The sequence below is a fragment of the Nothoprocta perdicaria genome, unplaced genomic scaffold (assembly GCF_003342845.1).
Source record: "Nothoprocta perdicaria isolate Ctin4 unplaced genomic scaffold, notPer1 scaffold_343, whole genome shotgun sequence".
Taxonomy (NCBI): domain Eukaryota; kingdom Metazoa; phylum Chordata; class Aves; order Tinamiformes; family Tinamidae; genus Nothoprocta; species Nothoprocta perdicaria.
This window is the reverse complement of record NW_020455581.1, coordinates 225536-246356: the sequence shown is the minus strand read 5'-3', so window position 1 is coordinate 246356 and position 20821 is coordinate 225536. Positions and strand designations below refer to the sequence as shown.

At 36.5% G+C, this 20821-nt stretch overlaps 2 protein-coding genes across 4 annotated transcripts in view; both read right to left on the bottom strand.

Moving 5' to 3' along the window:
- The window catches only part of LOC112951311 (adenylate kinase 9-like), a 40318-nt gene extending 34710 nt beyond the window's left edge, over positions 1 to 5608 (bottom strand). The window contains exons 1-2 of the mRNA XM_026043966.1: positions 5596 to 5608; positions 2713 to 2973 (exon numbers count right to left, since the gene is read on the bottom strand). Coding sequence (XP_025899751.1) covers positions 2713 to 2973; positions 5596 to 5608 — 274 coding nt within the window. The remainder of the gene's footprint in view (positions 1 to 2712; positions 2974 to 5595) is intronic.
- On the bottom strand, positions 3848 to 20415 carry LOC112951325 (adenylate kinase 9-like). Of its 3 annotated transcripts, none has more exons than XM_026043986.1 (14): positions 20310 to 20415; positions 20017 to 20140; positions 18838 to 18901; positions 17674 to 17726; positions 17489 to 17585; positions 15348 to 15460; positions 13973 to 14146; positions 13179 to 13304; positions 10539 to 10613; positions 8958 to 9056; positions 7302 to 7441; positions 7024 to 7204; positions 5596 to 5724; positions 3848 to 3908 (listed from the first exon to the last, which is right to left on the bottom strand). In XM_026043986.1, exons 2-13 carry the CDS (start codon positions 20131 to 20133, stop codon positions 5638 to 5640), a joined length of 1326 nt encoding a protein of 441 aa, XP_025899771.1. In that variant the 5' UTR covers positions 20134 to 20140; positions 20310 to 20415; the 3' UTR covers positions 3848 to 3908; positions 5596 to 5637. The 3 variants fall into 3 exon arrangements, with proteins under 3 accessions (XP_025899771.1, XP_025899774.1, XP_025899773.1); XM_026043989.1 differs by having other exon boundaries at positions 15348 to 15427; XM_026043988.1 differs by lacking the exon at positions 3848 to 3908 and adding an exon at positions 3935 to 4120.
- Between the last annotated feature and the right edge of the window lie 406 nt (positions 20416 to 20821).

The window sequence follows — 20821 nt, the reverse complement described above, 5'->3', positions numbered from 1 at the left end:
GGAAGTGTGGGATAGATGAGTGGGTAGTGAGGTGGGCTGAGAGCTGCCTGAATGGTAGAGCTCAGCGGGTTGCTATTGGTTGTGCAGAGTCTATTTACAAACTTGAGCCAGTGGTCAGCACTGGGACCAGGCTTTTTCAGTCTTCTAACTCATCTATGGCCTAGATGAAGGGACAGAGTTCACCCTCAGCAAACTTGCTGAGGATACACAACTGAAAGGAGTGGCTGATACCACAGTGGGCTGTGCTGCTATTCAGAGAGGCCTAGATAGGCTGGAGAGATGTGTAAAGAGGGACCTCACAAAGCTCAACAAAGACAAACACAGGGTCCTGAACACAGGGAGCTCCATGCTCCAGGACAGACTGGGAGCTGACTACTAAAAAGCAGCTCTGCGAGAAGGATGCCTGGGTGGACACCAAGATGACTATGCACCAGCAGTGTGCCCTCGTGGCCAAGAAGGCCAATGGGATCCTGGCCTGCATCAGGAGCAGTGCTGCCAGCAGGTCAARGGAGGKGATCCTGCCCCTCTACTCAGCTCTGGTGAGGCCGCACCTGGAGTATTGGGGGCAGTTCTGGGCTCCCCAGTACAAGAGGGATGTGGAACTGCTGGAAAGAGTTCAGTGTAGAGCTACAAAGATGAGCAGGGGACTGGAGAATCTTTCATGTGAGGAAAGGCTGAGAAAGCCAAGCCTATTTAGCCTGGAAAAAAGAAGGCTGAAAGGAGATCTTATCAAAGTACATAAATACTTTAAGAGAGGATGTCAAGATGATGGGGCCAGGCACTTTTCAGGGGTGCTCAGCCATTTAGTGTATAGTTTTATTATCATCCCAAATACAGGAAAATGAGAATAGCAATTTTCCTTTCAAGCTCGAAATCCACTTATACATAATGCCAAGTAGGCTGCAATTAATACAGCAGTATTTATTAGTATGTGATAAAAATCAGTAACAATCGTACAAATAGAGGCTCCATTAAGGCTGTGAGCACAAGATGAAAGTTTTCATGAAGGATGTTTCCAACTTTCAGGTTGAAAGGCTACTTTTTTACACTTTAAAGAACCTGACAACTATCTCACTTGAGAAGTGATTGTGTGGAAGATATGACTACCAWGAGCATAAACCAGACTGTTTGGATGAGAACATGTAATATAGAACTATGTTTTGGAGAACTAGTGGCAATGGYGGAGAGGTGTACACTGCAGGAAGGAAAGAGGCCCTTAAAGAGGTCTTCATTTGGAAGCCTTTGCTATGGACTCCAAGTTCTTCCCTTTCTAAAAGAAAAAAAAAAGGGCAGTTCTGACTCACCACTTCAATATAGTTCCCTTAAGGATTCCCAAAGTGTCTGATCTAGAATAACACTTCTAAGAAACTGAGAAACTAAGAAACTTGCTTTTTACAGAAGCTTGCTTTTTTTTTATTCAGGTAATTTTCTAATTTGTTAAGTTCTGGGAAGTGAGCTGTCATAATTTTAATAGTATCCATTTCACTCAGTCTTTTTCTTACAGAAGAGACTACACTTGACTCTCTCTGTTCTTTAGTTTGCTGTACTAACATTACATTACAACATCCCAGTTTCATGAATTAAATTCCCTTTGTCGCTGGGAGAAAGGACAGGGCACAGTGCCCCAGAAACTGGCTTCTTTTTTGACATTAAGAAATTCTTACACTTTCTGGAAAAGGAAAATCAGACATGGAAATGCAATTTAAATGGGTCCTGAAGTTCTTTTTGGAATTATCTGAGACAGGATCTTCTTGAATGATAGGAACATACAATGTCATTTTATGACAAGTACTGGATCTATAACTATAGAAAAGTTCGGCCTGAATTGTGACTTTCTACAAGCTTATAGAAGCTACAGACATATTTTGAAGGCTCTGAACTGAAGATGTTTAAGATGTTACAAAACTTCATAAAGCTTTGCGACCAAATCGTTTTGGGCRCTGTAGCTTAGTTGATGGTGATTTTGTAAGACTGAAATCAGGTTCTGAAGATCTTTTTTTTCTTTTTCTAAGAAACACTGCCAAGCTTTGTGTTCCAAAGAACACTTTGTAAGCTTGATTTGCTCAGGTTGATTTTTATATTTAGGGACAACGAGTTGAAAAGCTCTCTGGACTGATTCTAATCTCAGGCAGTTACTGACCTTTCTTGAACTGCCCAGGCAAAAGACAGACATATCATTCCCTAATTTTATGGCAATCTCCAGTGCTAAAAGACATTTTGATAATGAACCTGCGTGGAACAGGTAGTGATTATACATTGCCAAAAGGGAATGAAACTTGCTGAACTTGTGAAAGGCACAATTTGACAAGCAAAACTTTTAATAATATATAAATGTGTTCAGTTTTTCATACCTAGTACCTAGTACACCAGCAGGGAAATTTGACTGCTGGCCACCTTGCAAGCTAGTGACCAACCATACACAGAGTACAAGAACCTAGAAAGACAATAGTCTAGTGTTATTTACTAATACTGYTGATTGTAAATAGAAGCCTGTATGAATTTCTCTATTGCTTTTATAAAGCATTCCTGTTTTTATTCTCTTGTCTCCATCTGAATTTTAAATGAGGGTACCTTCATAGATTCAGTGTATCCTTCTGTTCACTTTCTATATATTCCTTAGCTTTATAAATGGGACATAAATACTGATTAATCTTGCAACTGTACTTTATACACAGATATCAAAATAGAAAAGATTTAAGTTTCATTACTAACCATTTTTTTCCGTATTCTGCAGACAGACGACAGTGTCAGGTAAAAGTCCTTTCTCTGATAAYGCTGACCAGTGATCTATTGACAGAGGATAGTTATCCACTACCCATCCTCCTTTTTCTGGAGCACCAGGAAACCTGTCTTTGTTATTCTTTGTGAGCTGTTTTAAGAAGTCGGAGTCAGCAACATAAAAGAATAATAYAGTCTCTGAGCTGTTTAAAAAGGTTGCAGAGTATAAATGATTTTCAAAACTTTCCCTCTTGTCTTTTCATGTTAATAAAGGATAAGACATTTATAACTTTACATGCCTTAATGAAATAAAAACATTTTAAACAAAGAGACATGACCATATCATTTTTTTTAAGGTTGTCTACAAAGAATTGAGGTTTAAGTCTTGAGATTTACAAACCAGTGAACAAGCTTTAAACAATCCAAGATTCTATAATTCGTCTTCTAATACAATTCCTTCCATTARCGCTAATATTTGCTGTTGAGTAATGTGACCAAACTGATGAAAAATATACCAACACTTTTTTTTATGAAGAAATAATTCCTTAGCTCTCATTCTGTGATATTATTATTATTACAGGTATTATTACAAGATTCTCAAGTTCAAGCTAGACAAATTTAAATAATACATTAGATACTTTTTAAAGTGAGAAGGTAATGAATATATTGTGTAAAGCCTCACTAAGGTACAGCAAAGATTAATATAGCTTGATATATCTTTAAAAGTGACTAAGAGTACAAGAGCAGGGGAAGTGAACAGTGACATTTCCCTCAGATAATTCTCACAGCCTTTAATAGCCTGTAGCTTTAATAGCAGGTAGACTTTGTGAGACAAAAATAGCTTGTACATATACAGAATTCCTGAACAGATTTCTATTACAAGACCTTGTTTGGGCTCTCCTCAATCCTATGGAAACTTTTAAGTAATATGACATATATTGGACTGATTAAATAGAAAAAAAAATAACAATATTTATTGATAATAGACAACAGTTACATGGTGCTCTTAGAAAGTGGTTTGTTATGCAGTACTTGTAGTTTTACCTCTGTAATAGCTCTTTCCAGTACTTCAGCATATATTTCAGGTGACAGTGTAATTTCAGATTCTGATGCACTTTCTACAGCTTCTTCTGCCATTGCTTGAACTTCCRGATGGTCAGAAGTTATCTCTGGCATTGCTAACAATGATTCTTTTGTTGCAGTTGAAAAATAAAAATAAAAAAACACCATATTTTTAATATAGATTTCTTTTAAACTCTTCACAAATGTCTTTGCTGTTTCATTCAAAYGAAAACAAACAAAACACCTGTAAAATATTACACTGTGAAAGGTRAATGAAATACTGTTTCAATATCATTTCACCTGCAGCATCTTTGAAGTTCTTGCAGGAGTCTAAATGAAACTGTTGACAAGATGAATTTAAAAATTAATACAAATCATAGGTCAAGATAATATATCATTTACAATCAAGACATCTGCATTCTAAAGAATGGATAAGTCACTCCTATTGGATTTATATTTGATTATTAATTGCTGATGCAATGTACTGTAATTGTTCAGATTTTTGAGAGAACATTCAGAGTTAGTTTTTATTTACGTTCTAATTTTATAAAATGATAGCATAGTTCAGTGAAAAACTGATTACAGGAATTGCAAGAATTATTATCATAGAATCACAGAAGGGTTGAGGTTGGAAGGGACCTCTAGAGATCATGTAGTCCAACCCCCTGCTCCAGCAGGGACACCCAGAGCACGGGGCACAGGGCGRCATCCAGGCGGGTTGGGAAGACCTCCAGAGAAGGAGMCTCCACAGCCTCCCTGGGCAGCCTGTGCCAGGGCTCTGGCACCCTCACAGGGAAGAAGTTCCTCCTCACATGGAGATGGAACTGCYTGGGTTTCAACTTACACCCATTRCCCCTTGTCCTATCACTGGCCACCACTGAGATGAGGCCTCATCTTCTTTACATTCTCCCCTCAAGTACTTATACATATTGACAAGATCTCTTCTCAGTCTTCTCCAGGCTAAACAAGCCCAGCTCGCTTAGTCTTTCCTCATATGATAGACGCTGCAGTCCCTTAATCATGTTTGTCGCTCTATGTTAGACCCTCTCTAGAAGTTCCACTCCATTATGTGAAGAATATAATTTGGAAAGAAATGTCACCCTATACATTTTTTTTTTTATGAAAATAAACTGACTGAAGAGAGTTTCTTCATGTTATGTTTACCTGCATTTTATCCATATTTACTYGTCCTTTTCTTCAAGCTAAACTTCACTCTTTTACTATGCTCTATGCAATACATTACAGCATTAATTGAGAGTATAGTTATTTAAAATTGTAAGTAATTCCCCACCTAAAACTTTATTTTTTAAAACATTCACCACTTGTCCTGGTTAATTAAAACTTAACATACTTTTAAGTTCCTCATATTAGAGTGGCAAAAACTCCTACTCCTGAATTCAGATCCTCTTTTCACTTATGTCTTCTGTTTATGTGTGAACTAACACTTTCTCTCCTTTCTRATTAAAAACTGTTTAAACAATCTTATGCTATTAAAAGATATATAAATGAAAAAAAAAACAATTTTTCATCCAAATACATGTTCAGCTTCTGTACAAGCAGTGGGAGTTTTTTTTCCCCTTATACAGAGGCATAGTATTAACTGGTTAAATATCCCAGCTATCTTTCAGTGACAAAATTCACCGTTTCATTTTATGTTTCTCAAAAATATCAGTAAAAAGTAAAAAAAAAAAGTTTAAAACAGTCCTACAAATGCAAGTGGGGAAAAGGTGGTCATCGTTTGGCTATTTAATCTGTAAGGCACTCTGAAAGCATGGAATGGCATGCTGAGAATAGCTAGGGTTTTTTTTTTTTTACCTTCTCGGGTCATGTCAGACTTTACAACAGTAAGATTCTCGTTCAAGTCTGTTCCTTCTCCAGATTTAACAGTTTCTTCAGAACCATCTGCTTCTTTGTCACTAGTAAATTCTTGGAAATCTGCCGGGGCTATGAAAACATTAAATTCATAGAAAACTACATCAGTAACATCTCAGCCTTCACCTCTCCATCCACAGCCTCCCAGTCTATATGATCCCCCCAACACACCTTCTGGATACTCTCCYATCCCTTGCAACAGACAAGATTAGAAGCAAGTGGCTCTACCTGTGCACTGAGGTGCACTGAGAACTGAGGAGGTGCACTGAGAACTCATTCTCAGTGGTRCCCAGYAATAGGAAAAGAGACAATGGGCACAAACTAAAACACAGGAAGGTCCCTCTGAACGTAGGGAAAAACTTACTTACTGCAAGGGTTACAGAGCACTGGAACAAGTTGCCCAGAAAGTCTCCATCTTTGGATATGTTCAGTAATACAGGTCTTGGGAGGCCTRCTCTACGTGGCTTTGCTTGAGCAGGGCCATTGGACTTGATTATCTCCAGTGGTCCCTTCTCACCCTCACCATCCTGTGATTCTGAATTATTAGTGCTTGCAAAAGGAGCTTATAAAGCTTCCTCACATGTTTGTGACTCTCAGCTCCAGGTTATTTACACTTCATAATTTCAAAAGCATTGAGTTCTGCTCAACTATTGCTTTCACTTCATGATCTTTTAGTTCAATTTAACATACAATATCAGTAACAGCTTCTGTAGTATTTTAAAACAGTATAAAATATTGACAAGTGAGAGGAATTTCTTCGGTTAAATAAAAAGAAAAAAACGCAAATAATATAGCTTCAAAGACCATGGAACACCTTAATCACCTTGTTCTTGTGGCACTTCTTCTAATTCAAATCTAGCTTTCTCTGCTTTTTGGGATGTTTTTATTGTTTCCTTTTGCATTTTAATCTTTTTTTGTCTTGACTCTTCTATGTGGGGTTGAATTAGTTTGACCATGTCAAGAACCTAATGAAGTTATTTGAAAAAGAAAAAAAAAATGCAGAAGAGACATACAGCACCTGATCCAACAGCTATACAGTAAAATGAGTTTGGAAAAGCTTCCTGTATTTCAGAAAAAAAATACTTATAGTTCAAGTATAGTTGTGTACAAAGTAATTTCCAATTTCTAATGCAATTTAACTCTTAGATACAACAAATACTTAGTGTATTCTTGTGTTAAGACATRTAAGTTTCACAAATAAATGTTTGTCTATATATCTCACATGGGGGGAAATGACAGAATTTCACTGAATTAGTATATTTCTTCTGTAATATTTCCATTTACGATGTGTATTTAAGGATCCACCATGAATCTAACCGGTTCCAGGGTGCGAGCGTATCCCCTTGTTACAAAAGGCATTTATCTACTCACCTTTCCATGGTACTTGTTCGCAATCAGGTTACAAACGGTTGTTCTTCCAGACAGTGGGGGGCCAAATACTAGTACTTTACAAGGAGGAAGTGGCATTGGTGGTAGCAAGTAAGGCCGCGGATTCAACATAAATGTTTTCAAGGCCTCTGAGGAGGATAGTACATACATTTTACCTAGAAAACTAAAAACCAAAAAAAAAAAAAAAAAAAAAGCCAACAGGTATAGACAGTTGTCTTATGAAATGCAAATAAGAATCACTTATTCCAAATTCCACTAACCTGACAGCCAAGTCTGGTATCCCCATTACAATATCACCCTCCTTAAGAGCCACAGGACACGCTTGTCCCCACCTGCTTCTACGCCATCGGTATCTGTTTGCTATTAGTTTGCAAGATGAGAGAACCCGGAAAAGTTCATCCTGTTTATTAAAACAGTAATAATAAAATGTATGTATATTTTTTTCTAAAATGTTATATAAATAATATGTTATATAACTTGGTCTTTTTTCTTTTTTTAAAATAAATATTCTTCTGGAAAGCAACCAAACATAATTAAACTATGATTTTTTTTTTTTTTCAGAACTGCAAGACAATCTTAAGGAGAAATTATTTAGTTTTAAAATTTTATTTATTAAAACTAGTACTTAAAATAGTTCTTGTAGACTTCATTAATTAGTTTCAAAAGCTTAAAAAATGAAGATATATAACTCAATGAATTATTGAGGAAGGGAGAAAATGGCTAAGATTATTTCTCATAACACTGATGAAGAATAGACAGAGATCTGATGGAGAATAAAAAGGCTAAAATCTCTCTTCTAGGTATGCAGAAATGTCAAGGGATAGGAATATGTCTAATAGAAGGTTTAAAGAAGTTCAATAGTGAGTAAATCATAGAGTTTATAGCGATGCTAAATTATTCATAGTAGTAAGGAAAAATGCTGGCTATGAAGAACTGCAGGAGGACCATTAGGGACTAACACGCTGGGCATTAAAACAGTAAATATTAAACCAGAGKACAGTGAGTTAGAAAAAGCCAATTCTACAAAGAGAAGTAATTCTGTGCAGTCTGTATGATTAAGCTGCAGAACTCCCTGACCTTGGAGGGGATACTGTGGATACTAAATTTGCATCAGCTCAAGAGAGCACTTGACAAGTTGAAGATTCAAATTAATAGATATATTGACAGTTATTAAACACATGAACTGAAAAATAGATATGGACATAATCTGGCACAAAAAGTCCTTCATCGGTGAATTTGATGGGTACTAGGAAAAAAAGATTTTTTTTTTTWATGCTCTGAAAGCATAACCACAATCAATAGGGTCTCCTCAGTCATAATACCATTTATATATTTGAAGTTGTCATGAAAAAAAGCAGAAGATAAAAGCAGGTAGTTATATATATATAACATGTACCCAGTGACTTCCATTTTTACTTGGAAAAGGTAAAAAATATTACTGATATGATTCAGGCAAAATATAACACTTATTTGTCTTATTTCTAATAAATCACTGAAAATAAAATGTATGGGTTTTCAGCTATGCAGGATGCCGTTATATTTTCATTAGCATGATATATTTCTCTTTCAGGAAATATTTAAGCCTGAGATGAGTCAGCTGGAGAAATTATTATCCTTTTGCTAAAGTGTCTTTATTTCCCTGGAAGAATGGCGTTCACCCTCAATCCATTGTTAAAACAAACATTTGTTCAAAATTTTATCATAAAGAAATAAAAATAACTTTTTCCACGCTGTTTTAGCTGAATTTCAGTTCCAGGATGGTTTTAAGTTCACATTTCTGGAAAATCAAGAACCAACAAAGCCCATATTACATGATAAAACAAGTTGCTTGCAATGAAACAAATATAAGAAGACAGCAGAAAATTAAAAAATACATTTCTATAATGATAAAATTTYAGGAAAAAAAATACACTTACATTTTCCAGTCCCTCTAATGTTTCTTCTTGCTGACTTTGAAGTCTAGTTATAGGAGCTGCATTTCGAACACCCATAGACTGAAGTCGGGCTACCACTGACTGMAAAGAGAACAACTTTTGACTAAGCACCAATCAAAACTGCTTTTGTGATCTGAAAGTATCACAAATGCTTTTGTTTTTGTTATTACTTACTTATTATTTATGTAATGGCCACATATACACTAAGCCCCAAGTCATAACTTGGGGCCATGCTTATTATTAAGTTCCTTCAAGCTGTTTGGTAGATAAAGACTGTACAAAATGATGAATCAAAACCTCCTAGTTCTGTCCTTATATGCTGTGAATCCCTAGTCCTCCCAAGGGATAGACTGAAGGATTCTCTCCGACCAAGCAGTGGAAATCTTCAGATGAGCTCCACTCTGTGCCAATAGGGTTGATAAAAGTTGGGGATGGGARTTGTCTCCAGGAGATCAGATTACTATTCAGACTTGGCGATAATCCACCTTTGGGATACTTCTTTTAAAAAGTATTTAAATGGGAAGTCTGCCAATGAGAATCAGGTGATATTATATTTAAYTGAAATATTTCTTAAATGCAATTTTGCTTGATTGCAAGTATTCTTAAAATGAAAAAGTGACTTTTTTCACAACTGGGCTATCTTCACAACATCTCTGCCTTACTCACTGGTAAGATGGTTGGATTCACTGCACACCTGTACTGTCTTTGGTATAAATCTTCTGCTGTGATGCTGACAGATTATAAATAATGAAATTTTGTCTTTCAGCAATTTGGTCTTTTGTCTCTGCAAAAATAGTTTTTGTGGTTTTTTTTAATTATTATTCTGTGCATATAGGAATATTTGTGATAATAAAACTAACTGTAAAATTAAATACTTGCAAAATTGCAACAGATTAAATTTCTTTCCAATGAGGGAGGGAAATGTCCAAGGGCAGCTCACTTTCTACATCATCAAAAACAATCTCTTGCTTCTCCTTTTTCACACTCATACTTTCTGATCTAATATAATTTACTTCTGAGAAAAAGGGAGAAATTATCTTCAAAATTTATCATTATGATTTTCAATATGCAGAATGAATTGCTACATCATGAGCTGGAAATCTAGATACAAAGACTAGAAAAAGGAAAAAAATCAATTTAATTGTAAAACAGTATTACAGACCATAAATATTTCTTCATTATTTCAGGCACCAACACACGAAACCAATTCTATAGATGTCTYGCTGAAAATGTTCTGATTTTGTGGGTTAATAATGATATTTGAAACTGATACAGGATATAAAGAACAAGAAATATACGGACATAGTACAAAATAGGTTGTAGTCTGCCTGGGAATATTCTTGTTTAACATATATGGAAACTTGGGCTGAGTGGCGAAGTATTCTTTTATATATTCCTTATATTCTTTTAACATAACAACAAAAGCAGGTATTTCAAAGGTGTTGTTTTGAAATCAGTGAGTTTTATATTCAACTTAGAATGTTGCCAAGTGAAAAAAAAATCTACAGAATTGATAATTATTTTTTAATGGAAGTTCTTTAACCTGGCGCATAGTTTACTTACTGCAAAGAGATCATTTGGTTGCTTATTTCCATCCAGTTCAATAAGATATAGAGAATCCTGCTCAGCCATCAAGTCCTATTTAAGAATGAAGACATGTTCTTTAACTGAATAAACAGTTAAACTGATAATGACATTCAAGCTTATTCTCTTCCTATAAATATCAAAAGCTGGACTCCTGTAGTCTACAGGCTTTCCTGTGGACAACCAATTTTCACTAGGCTGATCACTTAGAAGTTTCTTGGCAGATGTTTTTATATTTTAATAAGTGATCAATAAATGCAGAGAGAATTAAAAAATTATAAATACAATGGGTTCAGAATTCAGATTAGAAAATTTAGGACAAACCCAAAATAGCCACAAATAATCTAGTAGCTTTTGATGTATGAATTCAAATCGCCTAGTTAATGCCAGTACTTAATTCCCCAATGGGAAGTGGTGATAAYGTTAATTAATAGATATCTTGGAAATATCAGCCATGAGACCAAAGTTTTAATTTTGGCCCCAACTCTATATTTCCCTAATTTTGGAGCAATATATTAGATTTTTTTTCTTATTTCCATTTTTTTTCTATCAGTAAATTATAGACTTTATTATAGACTATAGGGAGGGAATCAAGAATGCTCCCTCCATTACCAAGAGATATTTGTTTAAACCCAGCTCTGAAAAAGGCTAGTGAAGGTGACTCTGCAACTTTCTCAAGTAACCTATTCATTACTCTTGTGGACAGAGCATATTTGCTAGCATCTAGCCTAAGTATTCTACACTGCAAATTAAATTATCTTTCCTAACTTTGGTAGATAACAACTGACTGGTTCTTTCTAATATTCTTCTACCCAGAAAGTWGTAATTTGTCTTCTGCTTACATACAGAATTACAGAATGATTAAGATTGGAAGGGACCTGTACTTCATTTTGTGGCCATTGCGTCTTGTCCTRTCGCTGGCCACCACTGCAAAGAGCTTGTCCCCATCATCTTGACACCCTCYCYTAAGGTATTTATACAAATTSATAAGATCACTTCTTGGCCTTCTCTTGTTTAGGCCCAGCTCTCAGCCTCTCCTCATAGGAGAAATGTTCCAACCTCCTAATCATCTTCATAGCTCTACTCTGAACTCTCTCCAGTAGATCCCCTTTTGTACTGGGGAGCCTAGAACTAGRCTCCAGATRTGGCCTTACCAAGGCTGAGCAGAGGGCAAGGGTCACCTCCCTGGACCTGCTGGCTACACTTGGCCTAATATCCTGCCACCCCAGCATCCCATTGGCCTTCTTGGTCACAAGGGCGCGTTGCTGGCTCATGGTCAACTTGTTGTCCACCAGGTCACCACCACCGGTATTAGGGCAGTTATCAGTATTAATATTATATTAATAGTATATCCCAGTATTTCTTTTGTGCACTATACCATGTTTATTGAATCGGTTTAAAATTAGCTGTATTCTCAGACTGTCTACAGTACTGAGRTCAGTACATTTCTACTCAGTTTCATCCTAGAAAGTAAAGTCTGTCCTACAAAGTTCTTTCTGTCTATCCCAATTCAATGCAAAGTTAACATTTTATAAGCCTTTTCTTTCCATACTTAATCATCCAAACCTCTAACTCACTCAGATCCTTGGGTTCATTCAGTATTTTAGTGAACCACTAAATGCCTAAATAAGACTTTTCAGCTAGTGGTTTTCAAACTAATCCAAAATCCATCCTTTACTCTCTGTGATCTGAGGGCTGTAACTCCCTCTTGTGAGTGTTTAAATATTCTTATATCTGTGGTCACCACAGAAAGTTACTATATTTATYATAGAGCTAAGTGGAGGCTTATGACATCAATGAGGCATATTTTCAAACAGATGTTACATTTTGTCTTTTGTGACCACTTTTTTTCTTGAAACTTCAACATATATAACACTGGAAAGAATGTAAAATTGTAAAATTTAAAAAAAAAAATAAAATTCTCTGTTCTTTGGGATTTGGAGTGTAGCCAACTAGTCCATGCTTGTGGTTATAGGCAAGAAGCTCTCTCTTCTGTCTTGTTCTGGAGATGTTGTAGCAGCAGCCATCTCTCAACAATGGAGAAAGAACTGCAACATACTCTAGATCATCCTATAAACCTTGGGCAAGTGGTTATGAAAAGAAGACAGGCAGAAGGCACAAAAWCAGGTTCTAGATCTAGAGAGAAAAATAATCAAGTAGAAATCTGTAGAAACAAAACTGAAGATAAAGCAAACGTAGGAGCTCATTATTGGGTATATAAAACTGCAGGCAATGAAGCAAGTGAAGAAGGGAAACCTGTGGGAATAAATATGACAAGTAGAATCCTTAGAGGATTGCATGTTAAATGGACTCTACTAATAGTTATGATGTGCTTCAAATGTGTCACTTGCTAGGTTTAACAAAATATTACTAGTGCATTTCTATTTTAAAACTCAAAATGGATTACTTTATCTTGACTCTAAACTACCAACAACATCTACAAATGACAGCTATATCATTCATTTCAGTATAAATTTCAAAACTGGCACATATGTTGAACCATGACATGTGTCCACCTCCGTAAAATAAATCTTAGTTCCCAAGAAAGCATGGGAATAGGGTAAGATATTTTAAATAACCTTCTGTTATGCAGCATCATAGTATTTTGCTTTTTCTTACTTCCAAAGGAYGGAGCATTATGTCCTTGTATATCCTAACTCTTTCCTCAGCATTTTCACGAATATCTTCAGGCCTCTGAACTAACTCAGGCAAAATTCTTGACATTTCAAATGGATCTTCTGCAATCTGAAGAATAAAAATTTAAATATTTCAAGACACAGAAACAAAATAATGTACTAAACTAAATTTTGTCTATACTCAAAAGTTGATAGATAAAGTARCTTCCCAGAAAATTACTGCAATATGAATTAACTAGCTAATAGTGATCCTTGTCCTGATGAAGTACACTTGCTAGGAACTGATAGAAACGTGCCTGGAACTTGCATTGACAAGTCTTTGGCCAACTTCATAAACCAATGCTACCCAACGAACCCAAAACTAAAATATGAAAAAAACCTGTATTCATTGCATTCTAACACCAAAGCAAGTTAACATACCACAAAAAAATAGTAAAACCGTGTTATAACAATAGAAATCAAGAACTTCTGTATTTCTTTAGCCCCATAATTCCCTTTGGCTTAAAATCCTATCCCCAAGATTGACTAATCACAGATGCTTATACAGAAGAACAGAGAGCAGAGCAACACAGAGTCACCATTCTCCTGATACACTCTTTCAATCTCCCGATTCACTCTTTCAACTTACAGCAACAGTTTAGTGTCTTCTAAGTTAGAGACTGAATCCAGGACTAAGTACACAATAATCATCACTTGCTGCCATTTAAAAAACTATTTAAATATTATCTCAAATCTCTTAAAACGGAATAGAATTAAAGTTAGATTAGCAGCTGTTACCACTTCTTCTTCCTGCTCTTCCAGTTCTTCTTCACTCTCGTCTTTACGYTCATCTTTCATTTTCTTAAGTTTTTCAATAACATTAGGATCCCACTGGTTCTTCTGATATAGCTGCCCTGAATCAGGACGCTGTCTTTGTCCAGATAATCTTTTGCATAAGTCGAAGTCTGAACACTAGCAAGGAATGATTAAAAGGAAATCACATGCTCATTGTGGTGCTACAATAACACTAACTTCTTCCTTAAACTGCAAAATATGGGGGGCTGTTTGGTAAATATTTGGATTCATAAACATCTTCTTAAATAACTTTCAAGGTAAATATGAAACTTCCAACAGAAGCAAAGTTACTAAGTGCAAAGAGAGGCTTAATTCTTGCAGTTTTCTGCAAGTTTTCTGTGGAATTTATATTCCACATCAGGAGTGTAACTGCTACTTATATTCACATTTTGCCATGCTAGCTATATGCAGGTATTAGTTGCTGGATAAAAGCCTTTTGCAGACAGGCTTGTGATTACTCTTGCAACCCATTCCAAAGAGGTTTAGTCCTGAGCAAGYTACCAATTTTACCTCTCAGAGCTGTACTATCACCCAGAAACATAGCAGTGCTGAATCAGAGGCTAAAGGCATTCAGCAACTGGGAGCACGGTAAGAATAACCACAGGTCTTTCTACAAAAAGACATTCAAATACAAGTTTAGTGTTACATTAAACACAGATCAATTTGAATGTGGTCTTAACATGGATATTTTGAAATTCTGTTATGGAGTTTGAAGGGAGGGCACAACAAAAAATCATTCCCCCCCTCTTAATCCCTATCCTCCAAACATATTGTGAGCAACCTAAGATAAAAAGAAAACATAGAAGTTGTTAAACTCAGGGAAAAATTATTTCTACAGAGTAAAATAGAGCCATGACAGTTTCAAACTCAGTGAGCAAAACATAAAACAATTTGCTTTCTCACTCAAATATGTGAACATTTTTTATCTGAAAGTGTCTAAGTAGACACGAAAGGGAGATTTGCATGCATCCAAAATGGCATAGTGATCATAATATTCAAAGTTTTCTTTTCCCGAAAACCTATCTCTTCTAACTATTTCTAGAAACTTAACCTAAGAGAGTCAGAGATTTTAACTCCTATAAAAGTGATAGGAAATGCTCACTATTTTACATGATCAGTGCTTATTACATAATAAACTAGTATGATTCCATTCCACTATAAAAGGAAAAATATTCTTAAAACCTCAATAAATATCACAGAATATCACTGAATATTATACTCAAATGTACAGGAGAAAATATTATCTTTTGATTTATGCAGCATATGAGTCTACTAATAACTAGAAATATGACTAGCAAACTACTAAAGATGACATTACCTTAATATTAATCAGGAAATCTGCTTTTAATTTTAGATTTTTTATTTTCTCTATTTGTTGTGGAATAGTCATGTATTCCTCTGAGAGAGAAGGAAATCCACAGAGAATATAACCTGTCAAATACATTTTGTTAAATACATCTTTTATAAGGTTATGTCAAATATACTGTCCAGTTATATTGAACTCCTTTAAGCAAAACATCTACATATTGTGTAAGTGGTTAAAAATTGTTCCACTATTATAAGAAAAAAAAAAAAGCAAAAATAGGTGCACTGTATTCAGCTTTGCATAGGACTCTCAAAGTCTGTTAACTTAGACAGGAAGTTTAAAATGATAAGGACTATGTGGACATTAAAGTTCATACTCAGACGCCTGCTTCATGTGCTTAACATGAGCATTACAGCAACTAAAATCAGCTTTTAGTGACTGCTTTTGCCATTAAAAAGGCACTGTGAAAGGCATTGCAGAAATGTCGCCAAACTATGATACACAGCATTTAAACTAGGAGTCTATTTTTTTATTATTATTTTTTATTTTTTTTATTTATTTATTTTTTTTAAGTACAGCCTTCACCTCTACGGACAATAAAGGGAGTCTGAACTCTTCTATGGGACATGCAGCGTGCCTGCACATTCATTTCTCTCAAAAGGAGATGCTAAGCACAGAGGATGCCTAGTGAGACACCTAGCCTGGCAAGCACCCACTCACTCATGATCCGCAACGCTGAGTCCTCTGGCAAAGACAACAGCTATTCSTGACAGACATGGTGGTGGGAACAGCCCATTCCTAGCATTAGAGTGCTCATCTGAGCACTCCAGCGCTCAGAGAGTACTCAGGGATATCTGAACTCCCGGCTTCAGGCAATATCCGAACCCYTGGCCACCGTCCAGAGAAGATGTAGAAATTGTGCAAGAGCATAAGCAAGCAAGAGGGTCATGTTGAGTCATTCCCCTGTGGAGTGAAAATCCTGGATTCTAAATTGTTGACACATKGAGAAGATTTTAACTGCTAGTGGGGTGTGGGTAGTTTGCACAGCCTCTGCATGGCAATGTGGCCTGCAGAACAGCAGCTGATATGAGAAGACGGTGAGGGTAAACAGTGTATGTGAATAGATTGCCCCAAACTGTGTGTTCTTGAAGGGGTTTTTGACCCTAGTCTGATAGTGCTGTAGGAAAATGAACAATGACAAACTTTGCTTAAGACAACTATCAAACAGTAATTTTTTACCTAGAATACCTTAAAATACAGATATGCTCATCAACTCTTCTTTTGCTTCTTAACCACTTCTGTCTTTCACCTACTATTTTCAAAGTCTAGCTACACAAGGCAAGCATGCCTCTCTGTAAAACTGATGTGAGTCTGTCTCCAGAGAAGGAAAAAAACTCATCATATCCAAAAGTTCATACAAGTTTGCTAGTTCTCAGAGAAAAAGAGATATGGCATCATCTGGCACTATGCTTGCCTCTCTCTAATAATGGAAATTTTCAATAAAAGTCAGCATTAGAAAAAGCAATGATATTTTCTTTTCCCTGATTTCCATTTAATTATCAGTTTTGTCTTTAGGAAAGCAGTTTCAGACACTAGCAAGAACATGTAGCATTAATTTCAACATGCTCCAGTTATATCATCTTTTCTCAGGAGTTACTTCCATCACCAAAACCTCATTTAACTTAATAGAGAATAAATGAAGTTGCTAAAAAACATACTTAATACTTTGCATTTTAAATAACTTGTCTTCCCTCTCTTTCAGTATGCTAAACATCTAAAATATTTTTGCCAGTAATTTTTTGTTATAGGAGTATTCAAGCTCAAATTTCTGTATTTGAAAGTCCAAATCTTTTCACAACATTTAATACCGGCAAGTGATAATCACAAAAGAATCATGGGCAAATTCTTTCCTTCAGAATTAACACAACATTGGATTGGCATGACACTTTTTGACTTCCTGTAGGTTAAGCCCTAAGACATAACCTGAGAGTATTCTCAGTTTACGGATATTCCACAGCCTAAGGAACACAAGAAGAGGTGCAACAGTCCAACTGAAAATATATAATACTAGAGCAGTAATGTAAGTGAAGAGTGACAAAGTCAAATTCTAGCAAGCACATTCTCAGACATTTAGGCTATAAATATATACTTACCAAAATGAGCAACTTCCGGTGACTCAATCTTTTTCAGAATCATTTTTGTAACCAGTTCTTCAGAAACGCTTTGACCTCTAAACAGCAATTCTTGACACTAAAGTGGAATGTGAAGCAGTCTTTTATATTGCACGAGTCAAGAATATGACAACATTTTCTATTAGATTAAGATAAGATTATTTTACCTTAAGCCCATCTTCTGTTTCTTCACGAATATTCTCTTGAATTACTTCTGAAGCTGAAGAAGCACATCAGACAAGAATGAAATTAAAACAGTTTAAAAATTCTGTATTTTATGTGGAGATGTACGCTTACAAATGTACATATATATAGATAGACACGAGTGTGCATGTGTGTTCCAAGCACATTTTAAGATTAAATAGCACAGAGTAGCAAGCCAGACTACTTCTGAATTGACAGCCACTGTATTGAGGGCCATTATTTTATTTTGTCCATCCAAAATAAGATGCCTTCTGGAAATGTCCAGGTAGATATTTGAAAAAAACAGACCTATAAATACTACAGGTAAATGGTTCAATTCACATCATATTAGCATTACTGCTGAAAAATATGGAGAGGAATATTTGAGCTTAAACACTTCCAAAAAGACAATTGTTCAAAACAAACACAAAAAAAAATCTGCCTTAAACATAACTTTTTAAAAACCTATTCCCTATATCTAAAATTATCTAAAATTCATACTAAGTTTGAGACCACTCAGATTCAAAGACCCATCTTCTGCCCCCATGCATGACATTGATGTCATGTCACAATGTTTCTGCAAGTCTTTCACATTTACATGCCACTAAAATAAGTACCCATACCATTTTTCAAAAACAATCCTTAAGGTTGCATTCATTTTACAAAGTGAAACAAGCCGGGGGAAAAAAAAAAAAAAAAAAAAAAAAAAAAAGGAGATATCTTGCATTCTGGCGGACGCATGGTGGGAAATCTTAACTGCACCTTCTAAATGGGATTTTTTAAGATGTTTTAGAAATGTGAATATGTCAACTTCTATTCCTTCCTTTGTATTTGCACTGCTATAAAAGCTAAGCCACTGAGTCCTAGGTTTTGTCCCCATTGTGTTAGGCACTGTACAAACACATAAAGATCCTACTATTTATTCATGGTTTGTATCAGCAAACCTCAGTGCTCTCCGTACTTCAGTGATTTGGCTACATTTGAAGAGAAGAGTCAACTGCTTCCATGAAAAAAAAGATTATTTGGTCCTTCCCAGGAGTCTTTAAAGAATCACCAGTAAGTCATTCGAACTATAGGGAACAGAAAGGATATTCTAAAATAAAAAAATAGGAAATCAATGCAATGTTCTGAAAATAGTGTGCAATTACCTTCTATGAAAGTGCATTTCCATATTTGTGCTAGTCTTTTGGCTAATGTCTTCTTTCCAGAACCCTTAAAATAAGAAATACATATTTGTTTGAAAGCAAAACATCATGAAAGAAAAAAAAAAGTATTTCTAGACATTAAAAAATCATTTATTTATATCGTAACTGCAATTAAAAGCTACCATCAAATTAGGGCCTCAGAGTTACTCACTGGACAAAACTTCTTTTTAATACCATCCTCTATTATATACTTCATAGCATGGCTAATACACTGTTACTCAACTACACAGGGGAGTACCTCCAAACTAATTATGCAGACCTCGCCCCTGAATAACTCCATATGAAACTCGGCTATGATTTGTTGGTAACTTCAAATGAAACACTCTTGAGGACTGAAATTTATCTTCAGTCTCAAAGCAAGATATGATGAAAACCTGCCCAGCCATTTCCTAGTCCACAGATCTCTTTTGGATACTGGAAAAGTGTTCATCTTTTCACATGCACTAATCTTGCGGAATCTTAGCACTATTGTAATTCCTSCATTAAATAATCTGCACCTACACCWGACTATACCTACAGGCATCACAGWGGCTGGGTCTATATTAGCTTCCCACGTGGGGCAAACAGAGCAGGACTGGGGCTTGATTCGGCAGTTTATGYTGYTGGKGTTGGTTGCCAGTTCTAGGTGCACACCACTTCTCCCTACCTGACAGACAGTGCAAAGCAGATTTCTGTGCATTCATTTCAGACTGTGTTGTGGTACCTGACAAAATGACACCTATACAGAGGGCAAGCTACGCTAGATCATACATTCACATTGGAAGCAAGGCACTCTGAAGGCACCTTGGTTGGCAAACGCTGTCTTATAAATGCCGTTTTCCTACTTATCTCTATTTGTTCAAATGAATCAGTAACTGATACTGATGCYATGATTTCAATTCCTGAAATTGAACATTCCTGAATTGAAATCACACTGCCATGATTTCAACTCCTCTGTTTTAGGGAGAATCCATACATCAGAATCTGTACAATATTTTGCAGGATTTACAAAGAAGTAAAGTTTAAAAAGTAGGTCCTTAAACCTTTTGGCAGTATTACTAAGCTAATGTTTTGAAAGGAATAGTAAAATCATTAGCTGTGTATTTTGAGGAGAAAAACAAAACTTCTTATCAGGCATCTTACTGGCTTTCCAAAGACAACAAAGCAGGTGGGTTTGGACAACAGAAAGGACTTCTCAGCTTCATCTTCATCAAAGATGTCTGCGAAGGGCTGAGCTTGTTGCTTCTCCTGCGAAGCCATGAGCAACCTGAGAGGAACGAAAGCCTGTCATAAAACACACGGCAGTTACTGTATGTGTGAACAACACATGTATCAACCGAGCTGAGCTAATAATGTGCTGCAAGGGGGACTACTCGGTAAAAAGGGCATTTTCCAATGAAAAAGCCTATATTGAACAGACACAGYATATTCATTACCAAGGGAGGAGGCAGTTCTGGAAAGCAAAGGGTATCAGAATCACCCCGCTCTCCAGGGCAATAAGGGCTTCCTCCTTTCTCTCACAGTCTCTCTTTATTTTAGAATAAAAATCCCACTTGAGGACAAAAAAAAAAAAATAAAGGATATGCAGAAAAAGGCTGAAAACACTTTGAAAAATAACCCACCCTGGAATTTTAGGCACAAAAACTTAACCAAAAGCAAACAAAAACGAGCAAAACGAGCAAAACGAGCCCAGACACCCCCCCCCCCCCCCCCAAGCCTCCCTCCGCTCACGCGCTTCCCGCGGCTCTTAACGGTCCGCGGAGCGCGGTGGGGGCGGGGAGTAACGGCCCCGCGCGCCGCTGTGTATCCGCGTAACCACGGCAACCCTCGGCCCCGCCCCGCGCCCCGCCCCTCCTCTTCGCCCCGCCCCCTCGGGAGCGCCCCGCCCCCGCGTCCTGCCTTCCCGTTACTGGCTACAGGGGAGGCTGTGGAAGGGGTCCCCCGGCGC